This window comes from Ictalurus punctatus, chromosome 29, assembly GCF_001660625.3.
Source record: "Ictalurus punctatus breed USDA103 chromosome 29, Coco_2.0, whole genome shotgun sequence".
NCBI classification, from domain to species: Eukaryota; Metazoa; Chordata; class Actinopteri; order Siluriformes; family Ictaluridae; genus Ictalurus; species Ictalurus punctatus.
In genome coordinates this window covers 4,917,036-4,935,942 of record NC_030444.2, presented here as the reverse complement: position 1 = coordinate 4,935,942, position 18,907 = coordinate 4,917,036, and the positions used below count along the sequence as shown (strand labels likewise).

Here is an 18,907-nt window from a genome sequence, read left to right as displayed (position 1 = left end):
GCATCTATACCGCACAACAGTTACTTTCACACTGCTTTTCATCACCTCAGTCAACCAAACAAGTGTGGAAATACTGCAGAGAAGCCATTATGTTGACAAGAGTAACTCTGTACATCATTTGCTTCTCTCAACTTCCCGATCTCACAACCGCCATCTTTTATTGATCACCAAAATGACCTGATCCCGCTACTGTGAGCTGCTCGTGTAGAAACAGCGGCTTCGCGTGGAATAAATTAATAATAATGCTAACGCTACAAGGTGGGTTTCATTCAAACTTCTTTATTAAAAAATTCCTTACCAATCATAGTCAAGAGTAGCAACTGTTCAGTCTGCAAACATACAGTACACTGCCGCTCTTCTTCACTAACTCTAATTGTGGCACATTAACCTTACCATCTCTAAAAAAAAAAAAAAAAAAACCTAAACTTCAACCGTGCTCCTAAATTTTTATACTAAATTGTTACCATAGAGCCTGTATTAGGAATATGGTTTTAAATGTTATTATGTCCAATGAACATTACACTTTGCTGCACTAAAACAAACCCTGTTGATACGTCTTGACAACCAGAAATCCACAGCAAAAAGTTTGAGTGCACAAGTTCTCTCATGCCACTCATATGCCCAGTAATAATAAACCCTAGAGTAAAATTAGAAGTGCCTTTTTTTTAACGCATTTATTTATTTTAGCTACATTTCTGCTGCAGTGCTGTTCATGTGCGTTCCCTGCATTATATTGTTTTCGTCATACTTTTTGGGGTGTTGCAAAATATGCAAAGGCAAGATTGGCAACAACTGTTGGCTGTAAAATCCAGCAGTGTTAATGTTTCAGGCAACAACTCCTCCATCTTTTCAACCATGTGTCTATGCTGCCAAACAAAACAAGGAAACTTAAGTGAAGTAATTAGTTAGTTCAGTTCCAGAACTGAAGGGGGCAGCAAATACGCGCAAGTGTTTTAGTCGGTCCACAAGTGGTAAAGAAGAAGAAGAAAAACACCAATAAGCACAAGCGAAACACTACAGAAATTTAGCTCCGCCCAGACTCGTAAAGAGACAGAGAGAAAAGCTCGTTGAGAGAAAACATAGGCGGTTGCCGGTGTGCAATCGATGCTATCGCTCATTTCAAACAAAGCGAGGAAATAACTGGAGTTTAGCGAAGCACCTGAAAGACGGTCCTATGCTATGTTTGTTTGAGGCAGCTGGCATTGTGGCCGTGAAACCAGTTAACGTTATGCGCTGTGTAATGTTAGCGATAGCCAGTTATTTGTTAACGACGCTAACGCATTGCACTGTTATAAACTACCTCCTAATGGGCCACCATGCATCGCCATCCAGCCCCGTGTCCTGTCAGCTAAATGTAGCCTAGAGTCACTAATAATTATTCAAATGTTCATGCTTTTAATAAATCTTTTTGGCCTGTCACCATATCAGTGAATTTAAACATATGCTTGCATTCAGAGTACAAGGGGTATGGGGGTATATACATGTGTGTGTGTGTGTGTGTGCGCGGGCGGGCACGTTTAGGAGTGCACCTTAGCACTTGTTATTAGCACTTAGCAATGTTTTATTAGTCATTGTCAGACAGTGTTTGATAACTAAAATATATATCTCTCTCTCTCGCCAGTATTAGCCAGAGGAGGATGTCCTTCAGGATTTTTTAATTTTATTTTAAATTGGGGGGGGACTTTGGTTTCGAGTATCGTGTACTTTTGGTGGTATCGGTGCCAACTACTAGATTTTTGGAATCGTGACATCCCTAAGAGGGACCACATCTGATGAACAGTAGGAGATTGTCCCACAACCTTGCTGCAGCCACTACAAAGGTACGGTCACCTATAACCTTCAGCCAAGATAAATGGAACAGTCAAAATCAACTAGTCTGAAGACCTCAAAGATTTGTCAGATACAGTTGGGAGCAAGAAGGAGGAAAGAAACACAAGGTGCTTTTAAATGCGCTATCTGCAATTTATAAAAAGCTAAAATGTTGTGTGTTTTTTTTTGTTTCCCTTGTCCCGATGAGTCAAATAATAATGATGCACCAAAAGGAAATTCTGGGCCCAAACCGCAAATCCAGGATGCACTTTACCAAAAACAATTTTTATTTTTTAAACCAATTTTAAGACCTTTTTTTTTTTATATATAAATAATTGTATTAAAATACTAGTCTTTTTAATTCATTAGTTTATCTATACCAGCTTCTTGAGGCGCACATAAAAAATCTGACACGCCAAAGCCATACGCTTACTGTACTGCAAACTGTATGTACAGTTGTTTGCGAGTGGTACATATTTTCATGCGGTGGCATCATTCCTGTCCAAATATATTTTCACAAATAGATTTTTTTTTTAAATTACTACTTGATTCAAAAATTCACATTTATATTAGTTTATTTTACTGATTTATAAAGCACATTTAACACAACAGATGTTGAAACCAAGGAGCTGTACAAGAAATATAAAAACAGAATTTAAACAAATTAAAGGACTAGACAAAAACCAAAAAAAGGACAAATGAAAAATTTACACTCAATTAAAACATTTTACAAAAGCTTCAAGTGCAGTTAATTATTTGTAATGCTATACGTCTAAATAGACGACTGCTTGAAGCTATGGGCTGCGTCCCAAACCGCGTACTTACCTACTGTATAGTAGCAGAAAAACGTGCATTTCACCTACTATACAAGTACGTGGTTTCGGACGCAGCCGTGCTCTCGTTTGCTGTAAAACGGTTGAGCACTGCCGTGTGTGATTGTGCCCTGTTGCAAAATGCAGTGAAAACGCCCACACAACGTTAGTGTGATTAAGGTGTTTACATGTCTGTAATACACGTCGATAACGCGACTAAAACATGAATACTCCACGTCTTAATTTGATTTGTGTTTACTTCGAGTATGACTTTAGTTGGATTAAGGTCATCAATCTCTGTTTACATGCTAGTTTCTTAATCAGAGTATTGTCTTAATCGGGTTCATATCGGATTATTGTTGTCCATGTAAGAAAGCCCTGTCACCTTTTGCCTTAAAACGTGAACGAGGAACTGAGAGTAGTCATTGACTGGATGATTGAAGGGATCTTGGAGCAGTGTACAGGGTGAGATCACCACAAATATACTGAAGAGCAAGCCCATGCAAGGCTTTAAAAACAAAAAGCAAAATCAACACAGTACTTAACCCATAACCAGTGAAGAGAAGTGAGCACAAGTGTAATGTGCTCATGTTTTTTACTGCCAGTCAGTAATCTGGCTGCCTCATTTTGTAGCAACTGCAAACGATCTACAGCTGTTCTAGGCAAACCTAGAAAGAGCGCATTACAATAGTCCAACCTAGATGTTATAAATGCAAGAATAACAGTTTCGAAGTCCTTCTTAGAGAGCATCATCTTGCTTCTAGCAATAGATTGTAATGGATAGAAACTGCTTTTTACAACAGCACTAATCTGCTTATAAAAACACAGTGTGGAATCAAAAATGAGACAAAGGTTTTGGACACATTCACGCTCATTAGAAGAGAGGGGCCCAAGCACACGGACATGTCAGAGGACAGAGCTGATGGACCAAAGACAATTATTTCAGTTTGATCGTTGTTTAGCTGTAAAAAATTAATCTCCATCCAGCATTTAATGTCATGCTGACAGTCAAACAGCCTAGACACAGAGCAGCTATTATTTTTCACAGGAAGATAAAGCTGAGTGTCATCGGCATGGAAATTATGCGATGTGTTGTGTCTCTCAATGATATAACCTAGAGGAAGCATATACAAAGAAAAGAGGACCCAAAATGGAACCCTGGGGAACACCATAGGAAATCTGCACACAGGATGAGAAACACTTTCATACAGTAACAGAAAAGGTTCTCTATATACATTAAATGAAATATGTTGGGGTTATAACTTTTCAATCCGTTTATTCACATTATGAGTCTATAAAATTAAACTTACGCATTTACACAATCAGCAGTTTTACTGAGCTTTGACAGCCACAAAGGTGTTTCCTTTCTTGTGGTTAGTGTATTTTTAAATTCCTCATATTTCCACATAATATTTTCTTGCTCTTCGACTGGAAGTATGCACACCTGCTTTCTTCCACGTTGAACACTATTGGCTGTTTACTGCCAACGTCTGGCTTTTATGTTTATGCGCACACCGAGTAAAACATTGACTCAGGGTTAAAACCTGGGTTGACTAAGAAAGTTGCTAACCAGCATCATGAAATCTGTTAACCTTAATTAACCAGGGTTGGATTTGTTTGAGTTTCTCAACACAAACTATACTCTGCAACTCTGGATTTGTTCAACTCGCTTCATGAAACAGGCCTCTGGTAATGGAGTAATCCCTGTCTTGCACATTTCAGTGTTTCCCCTGTTCCAACACACCCATTTCAATTCAAGGAAGGAATGTTAATTTACTGAATCAGGTGTGGACTACCTGATTAACACACACTCCCATCACTGAGACTCAATAATGTATAATTACTATTGGCAATTATTGCATTTACTTTGTTATTATGCATTCTCCATTAATTTATAGTGTTCCAGCTTTGTTAATGGTCAGTAAACATATGGTGCTACGATCACTGAGCATATGACCAATCCACTTTACTTCAAAGCCTTGCTCTGGGCTAGAATTTTTGGGATATCTAGATGTGCCCTTGTGTGTGTGCCATGCCAAGACCTCCCACAAAGTCATGAAATGACTGATGATGTATTTGCTATAAATAAGATAGAAACCTAATCGATCTACACAGATCATACTTCACAGCCATCAGCTCCCTTCACTGAATGCTTGTGCTAACCTCACAAGAGCTATCAAAACATTCCCAAAAAAAATTATCAATGGTTTGTTTATTTTAAATAAATAAATAAATAAATAAATAAATAAATAACCAACCCTATGGAGTTCCACCCTCATGCATTTACTCTGGTTTGTTGATGGTGGGGTGGCTGGCCACTTTATGTCCCACTGTACCCTCATGTCTGTTACCTCATGGCTCTCTCTATTAGTTATGCGGTCATAAATAGTCTTGCTGGTGTCCCTGCTTTGTGCACCATGAATATCTTATTAAAAATTACAGGACAAGAGCACAACTAATAATCTTTGTTTGCACTCATCTTAATCATTGAACAGTTGTTAAATTCAGCTACAAGAGATACAAGAAAAGCAGATGGAACAAGAAGCAGAGGTTCACAATCCAACAGGATAATTATCCAAGGTAGACTGATCGATTTTTCGGCACCTATAAACGATTGCTGGAACTATCGGTTAACCGTTTTTCAGTCGCGACTCAAAAGGGGCTGCTGTCATCATAAAATAGTGTGTCCTTCAGAGGCGAAATAAAAACTGACAAAGTTTATGTTATTTGAAGTGTTTTTTATTCATTTTGGATGTATATCTTTTATTTACTTTAATATTCATTAATAGTTAATATATTAATATTTATTTCATTTTAAAAAGGTATAGTACATTTTCAACTCCAAGTCAGTACTGTATTTTTGTAATAAAGTTCAGACATTTTACTTGGAGTCTTCCGTTTTCATTCAGTGTCAAATTTTAAAACTAGCGTTTGATTAATCAGTTATCGGCAGGTACCACTCAACTTATTTATTGGTATCAGTAAAATCCACTAATCGGTCAACCTCTAATCCAAACCAAGAGCCTGAATGTGTTGGGACAGCCCAGTCAAAGCCCAGACCTAGTCTAATAGTCGAATCCTTCCAAGACATGAAGAACAGTGGTAACTCAGTGGTTAAGTTGTTGGACTATTGATAGGCAGGTCATGAGTTCAAATCCCAGCACTGCCAAGCTGCCACTGTTAGGCCCTTGAGCAAGGCCCTTAATTCTCAACTGCTCAGTTGTATAAATGAGATCAAATGTAAGTCGCTCTGGATAAGGGTGTCTACCAAATGCTGTAAATGGGAATGGACATGAAACCTGCTTTTCCATCCAATCTGACAGAGATTGAGCAATTCTTCCCAGATGAATGGGCAAAATATCAGAATTAAGACATGTAAAGCAGATGGAGACAAATCCCAAAAGCCTTGCAGATATAACTGGTTACTGACCCAGGAGGTGAAGACAACAAACAAATGCCTGCTTTGTTAATTAAGCTTTGCATCACAAAAAAATACTTTGCACTTTAAAATGCTTGACATCTTGTGTTAAATCAAGTGGAAAAACTCCCAACTAAGTCCATTTAAATTCCACATTGGAACAGTACAAAATGTGGCAAAGTTCAACGTAGATAACTACTTACATAAGGTACTGTACATGCCATTTTTTATGCATGTTTGTCCAAATAATATTCAACTAATGCCTTGAAAACATCTAAACCTGTTTGAATTATTGCCTAAATGCCCATCCCTGATATAAACATATTATAGGGGTGTAACGATACATCGTGACAATGAATTGTGGTGCAAAACTTGTGAGCGTTGTAGAAATGGGCGATCCCATTAATTATGCATCGAACCCATACATTTAAAATATACAGACATCTAGATCTATGAGATAGATCACAACAACCAACACCAATTATAGGTTATATGGTTACAACTCCTAAAACAACCTCTTCAAGGTTTATCAATTATTTATTTAAGCTATGCTGTACTGTGAAAAAGTATTTCCTGATTTCTTCTGTTTTTGTGCAGCTCATATACTACATAGTTTTAGATCTTGAAATGAAATAAAACATAAAAAGGCGACATGAGTAAACCGTTATTTTTTCATTGAAGCAAAAAAAAAAAAAAAAAAAAAAAAAATAGTTATCCAACACCCATGTGAAAAACTAATAGCCCCCTTAAAGTTAAAATCTGTTTGTGCCAGCAATAACTGCAACCAAACACTTCATATAACTGAAGATCAGTCCTTCGCTGACTTTTAGGACTATGACTTACTCCTATGCTTTGGATCATTGTCTTGCTGCATAATCCAGTTGCGCTTGAGTTTCAATTTACAGACTGAAGACCGGATATTCTCCTTTAAGATTTTCTGGTAGAGAAATTATTGCAAGTTGCCCAGGCCCTGAAGCAGCAAGGCATCCCCACACTATCACACTACACCCACCATGTTGACCGTAGGTATGGCGTGCTTTTTGTGGAATACATTTTCACACAGGGCCAGTTGGCATTGGATAAGTCTTTTGCTTCAATGAATAACCATCATTTAAAAACTGTTCTTTGTGATCACTCAGGTTGCCTTGGTTTTATTTTAGATTTTTATTTTGTTGTAATTTCGGAAACAATTTAGTATGAAATGTACACAAATACAGAAGAAATCAGGCAAATACTTTTTCACAGAATTGTAGCACATTTTGTTTACAACATTAAACCTTTGTTCAAAGCAATAATTTTTTACATTTCTATACAGATAAAATGCAGTTTTGCATTGTTTATGATTCAAAAAAAGCTCAGCCCACTCAAATTTTTTGAGGTGGTGATTGAAATATATCAGTCTGGGAAGGGTTACAAAGCTATTTCAAAGGCTCTGGGACTCCAAAGGACCACAGTGAGAGCTGTTACAATGCTCAAAATAGCAAACATTTTGGTCGCATGTGCTCCCGAAATTTAATCTGTGCGACCTGAAAATATATTTACGAGCATTTGTGAGAGTGCAAATAATTGTTGTGGTGCAACCCGTTTTCATTTCTCTACAAAACGTTCGCTAATTATTGCCCAGTATGTGCCTGCTGTGAGCTCATACAGTGATTGTTCCACCGTTCTATCAAACATTTAATAACCAATTAAACTTCATCTTTACATCCTTAACTTTAATGCAGATTTTAGTTTGATTAATATTAGCCGTCAATCACTCCCTTTCACTGCGCTCCATTGTCACGTGACAGGGAGCTAACTAGCATGCAAAATGTAAACAGCTGAAGAGAGAAGATGAAAAGAACACATTTCTTTTGCAAGTCGCCTTAAATTATAGATAATGTAACTCATGGAGTTGGTGATGGCAATCATTTGGTGAATGTGGATCCACCAGCAGAAAAAAGGCTTACAGTTTTGGCAGAGCTGAACGTGAAATTTAACACCACCACCATGTTCGATGCCTCAGCCTCAGTGAAGAGACAGATAGAGGAGGGACAGAGAGCCAGAAGACCAAATTTCAAATCCTGGCCACGGGATATGTAAAGTAGGGCTGCACAATTATGGCCAAAATGATAATCCCGATTATTTTTGATCAATATTGAGATCTCGATTATTTATCACGATTATTATTTGATTTTAGTGACAACGTTTTTATTGCACATTTATTAGGTTCTCTCATGCCACAATATAACACACAAGTAGGCATGAGAAAACTTGAGATGGTCAATTATGACAGAATTTAGGAACATAGTGTGAGCCATGACACATTCATTTACCTTCTGATAAACTAAATTTAATATTTTCAGTTCATTTTACAGACTGTATGAAAAAAACCGTTAACCTGTTCCGCCTTGGAAACAAATGCAATAAACATCAATGTTCAGTCTTTGAAGTCTGCTCCTCTTAAATATATTTAAAGCTACACTATTAGACATTTTCCACTGTCATGGTTCTGGGCTGGAGTCAGTTCTCGAACCGCTCTGCATATATTGTGTATATATCCGAATAATCTCATATAGGACGTGATTGGGTGAGTTCATTTACCCGTCAGATGCAAAGCGCTTTAGTTTAATGGTGTTCATTACTGACGCTCCGATCAGGATTTTTACAGACGATACGATCCAGATACCAATCTTTTTTTGTTTAAACTTTAAACAGGAGGTCATAAACAGTTAAATGTAAGCTCTCTGCTCGTGGTCACTGTTAATTGAGTTAAAATAATAGCAATGAGAAATACTGTTGGTTAATTGATAAACAAGCATGAAATATTTATTTTTAAATATCTTAAAAACAATAAATAGTCCTAATTAAAACTAGACTAATGGAAAAATGATCCATATTAGGAAAAAGGCTAATAGACTTCAAAGGAAATAGTGAACTAAGCTTAATGTCAAACTGATTAAATGCAACCTATAGTAATTAAACATTATTTCATTTCTCATTTTATTTATATTTTACGAAACTATATCTATTTTTTTATATTAAGTGATTTATTTATAACTAAGCACATTTTCTGTCTTTACATTTTAGTAGTTTTATTTTTGTTTGTTTATCAGTTTTAGATGGGTTTCCCCAGTACAGTGTCCCATGTCTGCTGATAACATTATGTTTTGGGGGGATTAAATCAAAACATAGAAACTGGAGTTCACTTTTCTAGTGATATCTGGCAACTCTGAGTTTAAATGAAGTGAATTAGAGTTAGTGAAGGAGAGCGGCAGTGTACTGTATGTTTACAGACCGAACAGTTGCTGCTCTTGATTATGATTGGTGAGGAAATTTTTAATAAAGAAGTTTGAATGAAACACACCTTGTAGCGTTAGCATTATTATTAATTTACTCCGCGCGAAGCCGCTGTGTCTACAGGAGCAGGTGCAAGTTTAGGCCATTTTGCGGGATCAATAAAAGATGGCGGTTTGTGAGACCGGGAAGTTGAAGCAGATGATTTACAGAGTTACTTGTCATCATAATGGCTTCTCTGCACTTATAAACTTTGATATATCCAACAAGTCACAAAAGAGGTAAGGACAACATCAAAGGAACTACAGGCCTCTGTTGCATCTATAAAAGTCACTGTTCATGACTCCACTATCAGAAAGACACTGGGCAAAAATGGCATCCATGGAAGAGTGGCGAGGTGAAACCACTGCTAACCCAGAATAACATTAAGGCTTGTATGAATTTTGCCAAAACACACCTTGATAATCCTCAAACCTTTTGGGAGAATGTTCTGTGGACTGATGAGTTGAAAGTTGAACTGTTTGGAAGACAGGGGTCCTGTTACAATATAGAATTCCACAAAAAGCACATCATACCTATGGTCAAGCATGGTGGCAATCTGCCTGCTTTATTTTGCATGGCAATTTTGTAAATTATGACTGTAAATAAAAGGGCACAGCATATAAAATGTGCAGCTGTTTTTTTTTTTATTTCAATGGATTTCTGTAGAATTTACATTTAAACTGAAGCAAACAAGTGAAAAACACAAAGTAAAATGGAATTGGATGAGGTAGTGGATAATCGTCAACAACCATACTAAGTAAGGCGGTAGGGGCACGGTCGAGTGTCAGCTGTGGACATAGAGAAGGTGGGTCGAACCGGCAGGTAATGCGTGATGATTCTCATCTGTGTCTTATTAGCCCGAGTTTACTTATGTATGTCTTTTTTGTGCCTTCAGAGACTCCCTTGAGCAAGAGACTTGACTTGGCAGAGCTTGTGAGACACACAAAAACACACACAAAAACACACACAAAGAAACATGAACTTGAACCTGACGATGCGAACGCTGTGAGTTTTTGTTGTATTTTGATGCCGGTGTGGAATAATTCTGGCTAGAAGAGATCCTCCACCAAACCCAACATCAGGCGCTCCTCGACCTGTGCCATGAGCAGCCACTGCGCTTTAAAGTCCTTGCATAGGAGCAGGCTGAGAGCTGGCAGGATAAGCGGGACACAGACCAGATCATGGAGCTAGTGGTACTGGAGTAATTTGAGCAAAAGCTCGATTCCCAACAAGAACGGCAAAGTGGGTACAGTGCCACAGGCCTGTGTACCTTGAAGACGTGCAGCTGACAGAGGTTACTTGTTTATCGCCCCCCCCCATCCAGTCCCCCAGTCCCAACTTCCCAGAACCAAGGTGCAGGGCCCGTCCGCCCCAGATTTCCTCCCGCTGTTTCGCAGGTCGGGCAGGTCCACAGGCTTGGCAGGGAAAGTCAGACATTCCAGGCTCAGTGTTTCTTCATGGAAGTGGGAATACTGAATTGGATCCCTGACACGCCATAGGCTCCCCTGATCAAGCAGGCACGTATTGCATGTCAATGAGTATACGATGGAGTACATATCAGGCCTTGGTCCATCGAAGCCTGATTCAATATGGGGAATTGGGAAATTAGTGAAGGTAAGGTGTGTGCATGGGGATGTTCATGAACAGCTTCTGGTGTCAGTCAGTATTAAATTCCGGAAGCAAAAGCATAAAACGGAGGCGGTAGTTAATCCTCGCCTCACTCATCCACTATTTCTTTGGACAAACTGTCCAGGTTTTCAAACATTAGTTAAGTAGATGTTTGAGGATGGGTCCGGTAGCATCAAGGCACGTTGCAGAATATGTGCAGCATTGGCTGAGGAGGCGGTTCCGTGGCCATCGACATCAGCTCTGCATCAGGGAGACACAGGCTCTTCCGCTCCACCCTTGACAGGGATTCCCCTCTGGGATATCCCCTAGGAGCAGTCACAAAACAAGACCCTAATGCATATTTTTTCAATTATTATGGATACTCAAACTAGGGTAGAGACAATGCAGCTGCTAGTCGCGAAGAGCCATAGGGAACTTCTGTTCCATGCAACTCATCATAACCCCAGGCCAGAATAAAACACTGAACCATCGTATGGCTTGTTTCCATTGGCCGGATATTTGCGGAAATGTTCTCCGGTGGTGTGTAGCATGTCAAAAATCTAAGATGGTGAATCCACAGGACACGCCAAAGGCACCATTTCGCCAGCTTCCATTAATCGAGGCGCCCTTTGAAAGAATTGTTATGGACCTCGCAGGGCCATTAGAAAGGTGCACAAGAGGATACTGCTTTGTGTTAGTCCTGGTGGATTACGCAATGTGATATAGAAGTGCCTCTGCACATCTCAGCATGCAGTGTTGTGGAGGCACTCTTCAATGCTATCTCCTGTGTCAGGATACCAACAGAGAGAACTTTACATGTTATTGAAGATTAAATCAATTTGCACCTGCATTTTCCACTGGGTTTTCCCCATTCAAATTTTTGTACATCGTTAAACAAAACTGGGACAAGGGGACGACTGGGAAAATGAAATTCAATACATTCTTGACCTGAGAGCAAAACTCCACAGAATGGGGCAATTAACACAATAGAATTTGCTACCGGAACAAGAATGTCAATCGCGGTGGTATAACAGGGGTACTCAGGGACGCCTATTTGCACCAGGAGATAATGTACTCATTTTGCTACCCACGTTGAGCTCTAAATTACTCACAAAGTGGCAAGGACCCTTTGAAATCACACAGCGAGTCAGAGAAGTCGACTACGAGATCAGGAGAACAGAGAGTCAATACACTTCACATAGACCACATCAATATCCTGAAACCATGGAGAGGGGCGGTTCCTGAGGCTTTGGTGATGGTGGTTCCTGAGATGGAGAAGCTGGGACCAGACGCAAGTGTGGTCTAAAAAGTTCGGCCCAATTCACTCTGGTCCCCTGTGGAGACCACTTCTCACCGTCCTAGAGAGCACAGATTGCCAGGGTGCAGGAGGAATTTTCCCATGTGTTTTCACCTCTATCTGGTCACACAGACCTCAGTGAACACCACACTGAGACTATTCCAGGTGTGGATGTACGTGGCCACCCATTCCAGTTGACTGAACACAAAAAAATGTGGTTCGGGATGAAATCAAGGCTACGCTCAACATGGTTGTAATCAAGGAGTCCCACAGTGACTGAAGCAGCCCAGTCGATGTGGTGCCAAAGTCCGACCGGTCAGTCTGTAATTACTGAGTTAATGTGTTTCAGAAACACTCACTGCTAACAGGTAACTGCTAACATAAAATCAAAAACATAGCCATGCAATCTCCATGGAAAAACACTGGCAAAATGGGTCATACTAAAGAGCACAATGACTTAAACGTGGCACTGCTATAGGATGCCACCTTTCCCACAAGTAAGTTAGGCTGGAGTGGTGTAACACATGCCACCACTGGGCTCTGGAGCAGTGAAAATTTGTTCACTGGCATGATTAATCACGCTTCACTATTTGGCATTGTGGTGGACGAATCTGTGTTTGGCTGATGCCAGGAGAACGCTACCTACTGGAATCCCTAGAGCCAACAGGGATAATGGTCTGGGGCTGTTTTTCCAGGGTGTGTGCTAGGCCGTGCTAGTTCCAACGAAAGGCAATATTAATGCACACAGACATTTTCGACAATTGTATGCTTCCACCTTTGCGGCTTTGTGACCTTCACGCTGTTCCAGTACGACACTGCCCCTATGCACAATGCAAGGTCCATAAAGACGTGGTTTGACGAGCTTGATGTGCACGAACTCCAGAGTCCTGACCTCAACTGCACTGAACATCTTTGGGATGAACTGGAATGCTGATCGTGATCCAGCATCAGTGCTTCTCAATCAACATCAGTGGCCAACCTCACAATGCTCTTTTGCTTGAATGGGCACAAATGACCACAGACACACTTAAAAATCATCTAGAAATGCTTTCCAGAGGAGTGGGGGCTGTTATGGCAAGAAGGGGATTTTTTGGTGCAAATTTATTAAAAATCATAAACTGAAATCAGAGTCCTGGTGATTCAAATCTGCTTTTGTTTTACAATGATGGAGCTTTAATAAATGGTTTGATTTGTCTGACATGCACTTTGAATCGTGGGACCTCAGACACACATATAGGAATGTGCCTTTCTGAATTACATTTAAATCAACTTAACTTGCCATAGGTATACCAGTCAAGTTCTAGAGACATCTGAAGATAAGCAAAGCCAACAAGCTGCACCTGAGCACAATTTAGACAGACATACTGAAATGTTATTTCAGTTTAATTTTGAATACATTTTTTTTTTTAAACACCATTTTAAACACCATCTTTGCCATTTTAACTTCACTTTAAATTAAATCTTTAACACAAAGTACACAAAAACCGAAGGGGAGTGAATGCTTAAATATTCCCACTAATAATCTACAGACATAGCCACCTTTGGAGCACTAAGGTTACCCTCTTTATTTAACCCCACAGTATTACCAATAGACCCCTTTGCTGTTTGTAGACAAAAAGAGATGCACACAAACGGGTTTCAAAAAGACCCGGGTAGGCTTGCGACGTGACAGTACCTTTCTAATCTGACCGAAGAACCCATCAACAATTTTATTTAGGAAGGATATTAGGTTTGAGATTAGCTAAAATGTTATGCATTTATTAATATGGATTACCACTAAAAGACAGGAAGTGCCATTCAGCTCCCTTTCAACACTTTCAAATATAAATACATCTCATAGAAACTCTAAGTACTTATACCAAAGAGAATTTTAAAGCACGCAAGTCTTTTCATGGTTACAACTTTAATGTTTGTGAGCACGTTCGAGTAGTAATGTTTTACGATAAGACGTTGCTGTGAATCCTGAACCTGGAAACATTTAGTTAACTTTAACTTTCTTCACAGCGGCAACTACTCAGTAAGAACATGGACTAGCTATCTAGCATGATAGTGCCAGTTTCTTGATGCAGATTTTAGGCACGCTACGCAAGTGTGTTAAAGCAATATAAATTAGGCATGATAACTAACTAGCAGATAAATAATCCTGTTGAATTCATCGTTAGCAAGTCAACTACACTGATATGAGAGTTAACTGCTTACCCAAGATGACTGCAAAGACGAAGCTCCCCAATCAAGTCATCATCAAGTCTAACCGCCTGTAACCACGACCGTCTTCTGTTAGCTTGGATAGGTGTGTGAATCAATAGCATGTGGTAAAAACTATAGTGTTTATGAACACTTTTCTGATTCTGTCACAAAAACAGCACAACGCAGCGTGTCAGAAAACAAATTCTGATGAGCTGTTAAAAAAAAATGAAATAAAATCACTATGGACTATAGACGTTTCAGCAACCAGAAGGCGCGGCTGACATCATCTCTCACGCAAAGGAATTATTGGGGGGGGTGTTAATTCATGTTAGAGAATACCATCACTAAATGAAAGTTGATACGCATGTTATCTTCGTATCTCTTGAGATCAGTGTTAATGCGGATTACTTTTAGCATTTTATCTTTATACACCCTGGCGATACGACAGTCACTGAGGCAATATGAAGCTTGATACAATAAATAAAACGAGAACAATACATTCTGCAAAACACATGACTGCTCGTCCAGAGCTGCTGATTCGCAAGCTAAATTCATTTTCTAAATTTAAAAAAAAAAAAAAAGGTACTATTGTAAATATTTAGCACGTTCTATGATTTTAAAACAAAAACTCAGAAAGAAGGGTCCTTGAACATGTCGTGCTTTCTACAACAAACAAAACTGATGGTGGTGGGTTTGTTTGGTGGTGGTTGTTTTTTTTTAAATAACAAGAATCAATATAACATCTTGCAGCACATAAACCTTGCTTTACCTGTCTGGCTGGCTTTACACAGTCCAGTATTGACATGTTGACATGTCACTTACTGTCCAGTACACAAGCACAATCAGATAAGTAAATAAAACCCATCTGATTTGCATGAGAACTGTTCTGAAAGTCGACATGCATGCACAGCAGGAAAGAGCAAACAAACAAAACGTGCTGGGTAGTGTTAAGCAATCCCATTATTTCAATAAAAAAAATCATAATAAACCTTTTCACAAGCATTAATAAATAGAATAGGTATCGCTCAAGCACGAGCTACTTACATTTTAAACCGAACCGGTATCAATGAATACACAGCACGTGAGTATGTTTCAGAGCAGGAATTACGACATCAAATCTATGGACAAACCGCAAACTGGGGGATTCAAGGAAACGTGCACATTTCCAGAGGCCATTGCCAGCGTGTGGTTGTCTGAGTCACAGCACATTTAGCAAAACTCTGCTGTCGGAGCTCTTGTGTTTTAGAAGAAGAGTTATAGAGAGAAAAATAAACCAGAATTTTCGTTGCGCTTTAACGTAAAGCAGGAATTGTTTAAGACACGCGCGCGCGCGCGCACAGCAAAAGTTTATGCAAACACGGTTGCATGCAATCAGATAACATTTAGCAGCTTTGCAGGAAACAACCCCTGCACGAGCTAAATAAGGCCAGTGGGTGGGTAAAAAAAGAAAAAAGAAAAAGTGACAAGAGCATACTCAACTGCACAAGTCATTTCGTGCTAACTAGCTAGCTTCGACTGACCACACCATGATAATGCATGTTACCTTCCTCACAGCAAAGGCACTTCCGTCGAGTTTTTAAATTACACTCAAAACACAATACGCATATGTGTCTTTCTTTCTTTTTTTAAATAGCCATTTTTCGCATGGAAAAAAAAAGTTTTCAACTTTCACGCAAAATTCGCTGAAGTGCACTGCGCTCAGACCACTTTATGGCAGGAAGGTTGTTTCAGTCGACTGCGCAGGCGCGCCTGCATTATAGCACGATGTTGTTAGCCCGGAGCACTATTTAGCACGATTTAGGTCCCGGCTGGGTGAACACAAATCTACTGGCTTCTCTCCTGCGCTTACCTGCCTTGTCCTGAAGGCTCCATACCGGGCCGATGCCACGATGCCTTTTGCTACTTATGCATGGGTTCCAACATGCCTGCCCTAACGAAATAACCGATTCCACATTTGCTCTTTGCAAGTACAGAGCTGTTCGATGGCCCTGAAATGCAGTTTCACTATCCGTCTGCAGAGTTCAAGCTCGGCCGTGCGTACCCTGACGCCATATTTCCACGACTATGTGGGAGTGCCAATCACTGCTGCTACGGCAACTCGTTCAGTACATCAGAAAGCCTTAAAGATAGGCGACAGACTAACCCCAGAATTATACAAGTTGCAGAGGAATGTTTTCTAATAAATAAATAATAATGAATTAAGTTGTACTTTTCCAGGATAAAATGGTTAGTGAGAATGAATGAATGAATGAATGCACTTGTGCAATTAGAGTAAAGATAGTCTAGAAGAACTCTGGTGTACAGTGTTATACTGAGGTTTTTATTTGAGACAAACCAAATGAGAGAGAGAGAGAGTTAGAAAATATTTTGATATTCCAAATAAAACTATTTAGTGACACGTGTAGTGGAAAATCAGCTTCTCCAAGGGGTTTAAGATGCCCAAAATGAGACTTTTATTGGAACTCCACAAAAGGCGAGACATCTACAGATCATCTGACAATTACAATCAATGCTCATGCTTTTATACAGTACTAAAACAATTTTTCTTTTGATCACATTTCTGACGTCTCGTTTCTTTCTCCACGCCTTATCGTTAACTTTTTAACTTATTTTTTAAAAACAGTTTTTATTTTGCTGATTTACGTAATGAATTTTAACAGTACATCTTAAGAAATCACTAACAATATTTTGGTAAAAAAAAATTTTTTTTAAAGATACAAACTGAAACTCAATGTTTACTCAACTCAAAGTTCTTACAGAGCAAACCTTCAACCCACAGTTAACCTAATTAGCTGCAAAATGTTTCTCCAGATGTTTCTCTAGATGTCAGGGTGGCGTACACCCTGGACAGTGTGCCAATCCATCGCAGGGCAAAATTTTAATTTTTCATTAGTAAAATAAATTACTAGTTGTAATTGCAATCACGTGAAAATGACATTTCTTGATATCAGTCCTTTCTTTTTAACAAGTGGAAATTGCACTTCCGATTCCTCGAATGGAATTTTTACAAGTGAAAATGAAATTATGACGAGTAATTATTGCATTCTTAATGGTAAGGATAGCATTTTGAATAATTAAATGTACTAATGATAATGAGCTTCATTTGCATGTGAATATGAAGGCGGGATCATTTGCTTTGTATTTTTCTTAAAGAGACGACACCAAGCAACATGTATTGACTTTTTTTTTCTTTTTAAGTCGTTTTCAAAAGAGAGTACAGCTTACATATTAACACATTGTGAGGCATACACAAGCATTTTAAATTGTTTTTAAAATTGTTCAAAATGTTTTGCAGCAGCTTAAAAGAAAGTGCTTCAGATTTGTCCAGGGTGACGTGCACAAGATTAGGCCATACTGTTTTAGATTCAAAGTTTAGCTAAACGCTTTGGCAATGTCGGAATTAGTACATTGTCCAAATTATAAGGCGAGTCAGAATAATTGAAAGAAATTTCCAGCAAGGCAGCTATTGAATCCTGCATGACGTTGGCATTATTAGTTCTCTCATTGTTAATCTATGTCGTATTGAGCATTATTTGAGCCTGGAAATGTTCACCGAATTGTTTGAGAGTCTGTCTGCATTACAATCTTTCCATAATTGCGAGTAATTGCTTGCCAACTGCTTCATACCCAGCATAGTAGCACTTCAAGAACCAAGAACATGTTTCTACATTTTTGCTACATCTTCAAGCCAGTAATCCACTGACATCACCAAACTGTTGCATCCTTATTTTGTGACGCATTTCCAGACCTATACTGTAACTTCTTTCAGTTGTTATTTGTTTTGGGGGGTTTCTCCATACAGTCTCCTCTTCAGGAGGTGAAATGCATGCTCAATTGGGTTAAGGTCTGGTGATTACTTTGGCCAGTTTTTCTCCTGATGGAGTCCTTTGTTGTGTTGGCATTGTGTTCCGGGTCATTGTCTTGCTCCAAGTCCTTCCCAATTAGTGTGGATGAATTTTGAAATTATGACAGCATGTTTCTGGAGACTTCTGAATTCATTCTGCTGCTACTATCACAAGTTACGTCATTAATAAACATTAGTGAGCCGGTTCCAGAAGCAGCCATGCAAGCACAAGCCATGACACTACCTCCACCATACTTGACCAATGAGCTTGTATGTTTTGGATCATGAGCAGAACCTTTTTTCCTCCACACTTTGGTAGAGGTTAATCTTGATTCCAATCTGGCCTTTTGATTCTTACTGCTAATGAGTGGTTTGCATCTTGTGGTATGATCTCTATATTTCTGTTCTCAAAGTCTTTTTTGAACAGCGGATTGTGATACTTTCACCTCTGTCCTGTGGAAGTTTTTAGTTATGTCACAGACTATTGTCTTTGGCTGACCCTGTTTTGTGTCTGTTTGTATTAAGATCAATGTTATCAGCATTTAATAGTACAGTATATTTACTAATTTACTACTACTACTACCACTACTACTACCACTACTACTACTACTACT

The 18,907-nt window shown here is 39.0% G+C and overlaps 1 protein-coding gene across 5 annotated transcripts in view; it reads right to left on the bottom strand.

Annotated features, from left to right (window-relative positions):
- map3k4 (mitogen-activated protein kinase kinase kinase 4) overlaps window positions 1-16,527 on the bottom strand; it is a 70,272-nt gene extending 53,745 nt beyond the window's left edge. Inside the window, exons 1-2 of one of the 5 annotated variants that reach the window (XM_047152430.2) lie at window positions 15,494-15,918; window positions 14,462-14,610 (exon numbers count right to left, since the gene is read on the bottom strand). In XM_047152430.2, coding sequence (XP_047008386.1) covers window positions 14,462-14,571 — 110 coding nt within the window. In that variant the 5' untranslated portion in view covers window positions 14,572-14,610; window positions 15,494-15,918. Of the gene's footprint in view, window positions 1-14,461; window positions 14,611-15,493; window positions 15,919-16,298 lie in introns of those variants that run through there. The other 4 variants (XM_017461478.3, XM_017461481.3, XM_047152431.2 and 1 more) reach the window with 4 other exon arrangements.
- Between the last annotated feature and the right edge of the window lie 2,380 nt (window positions 16,528-18,907).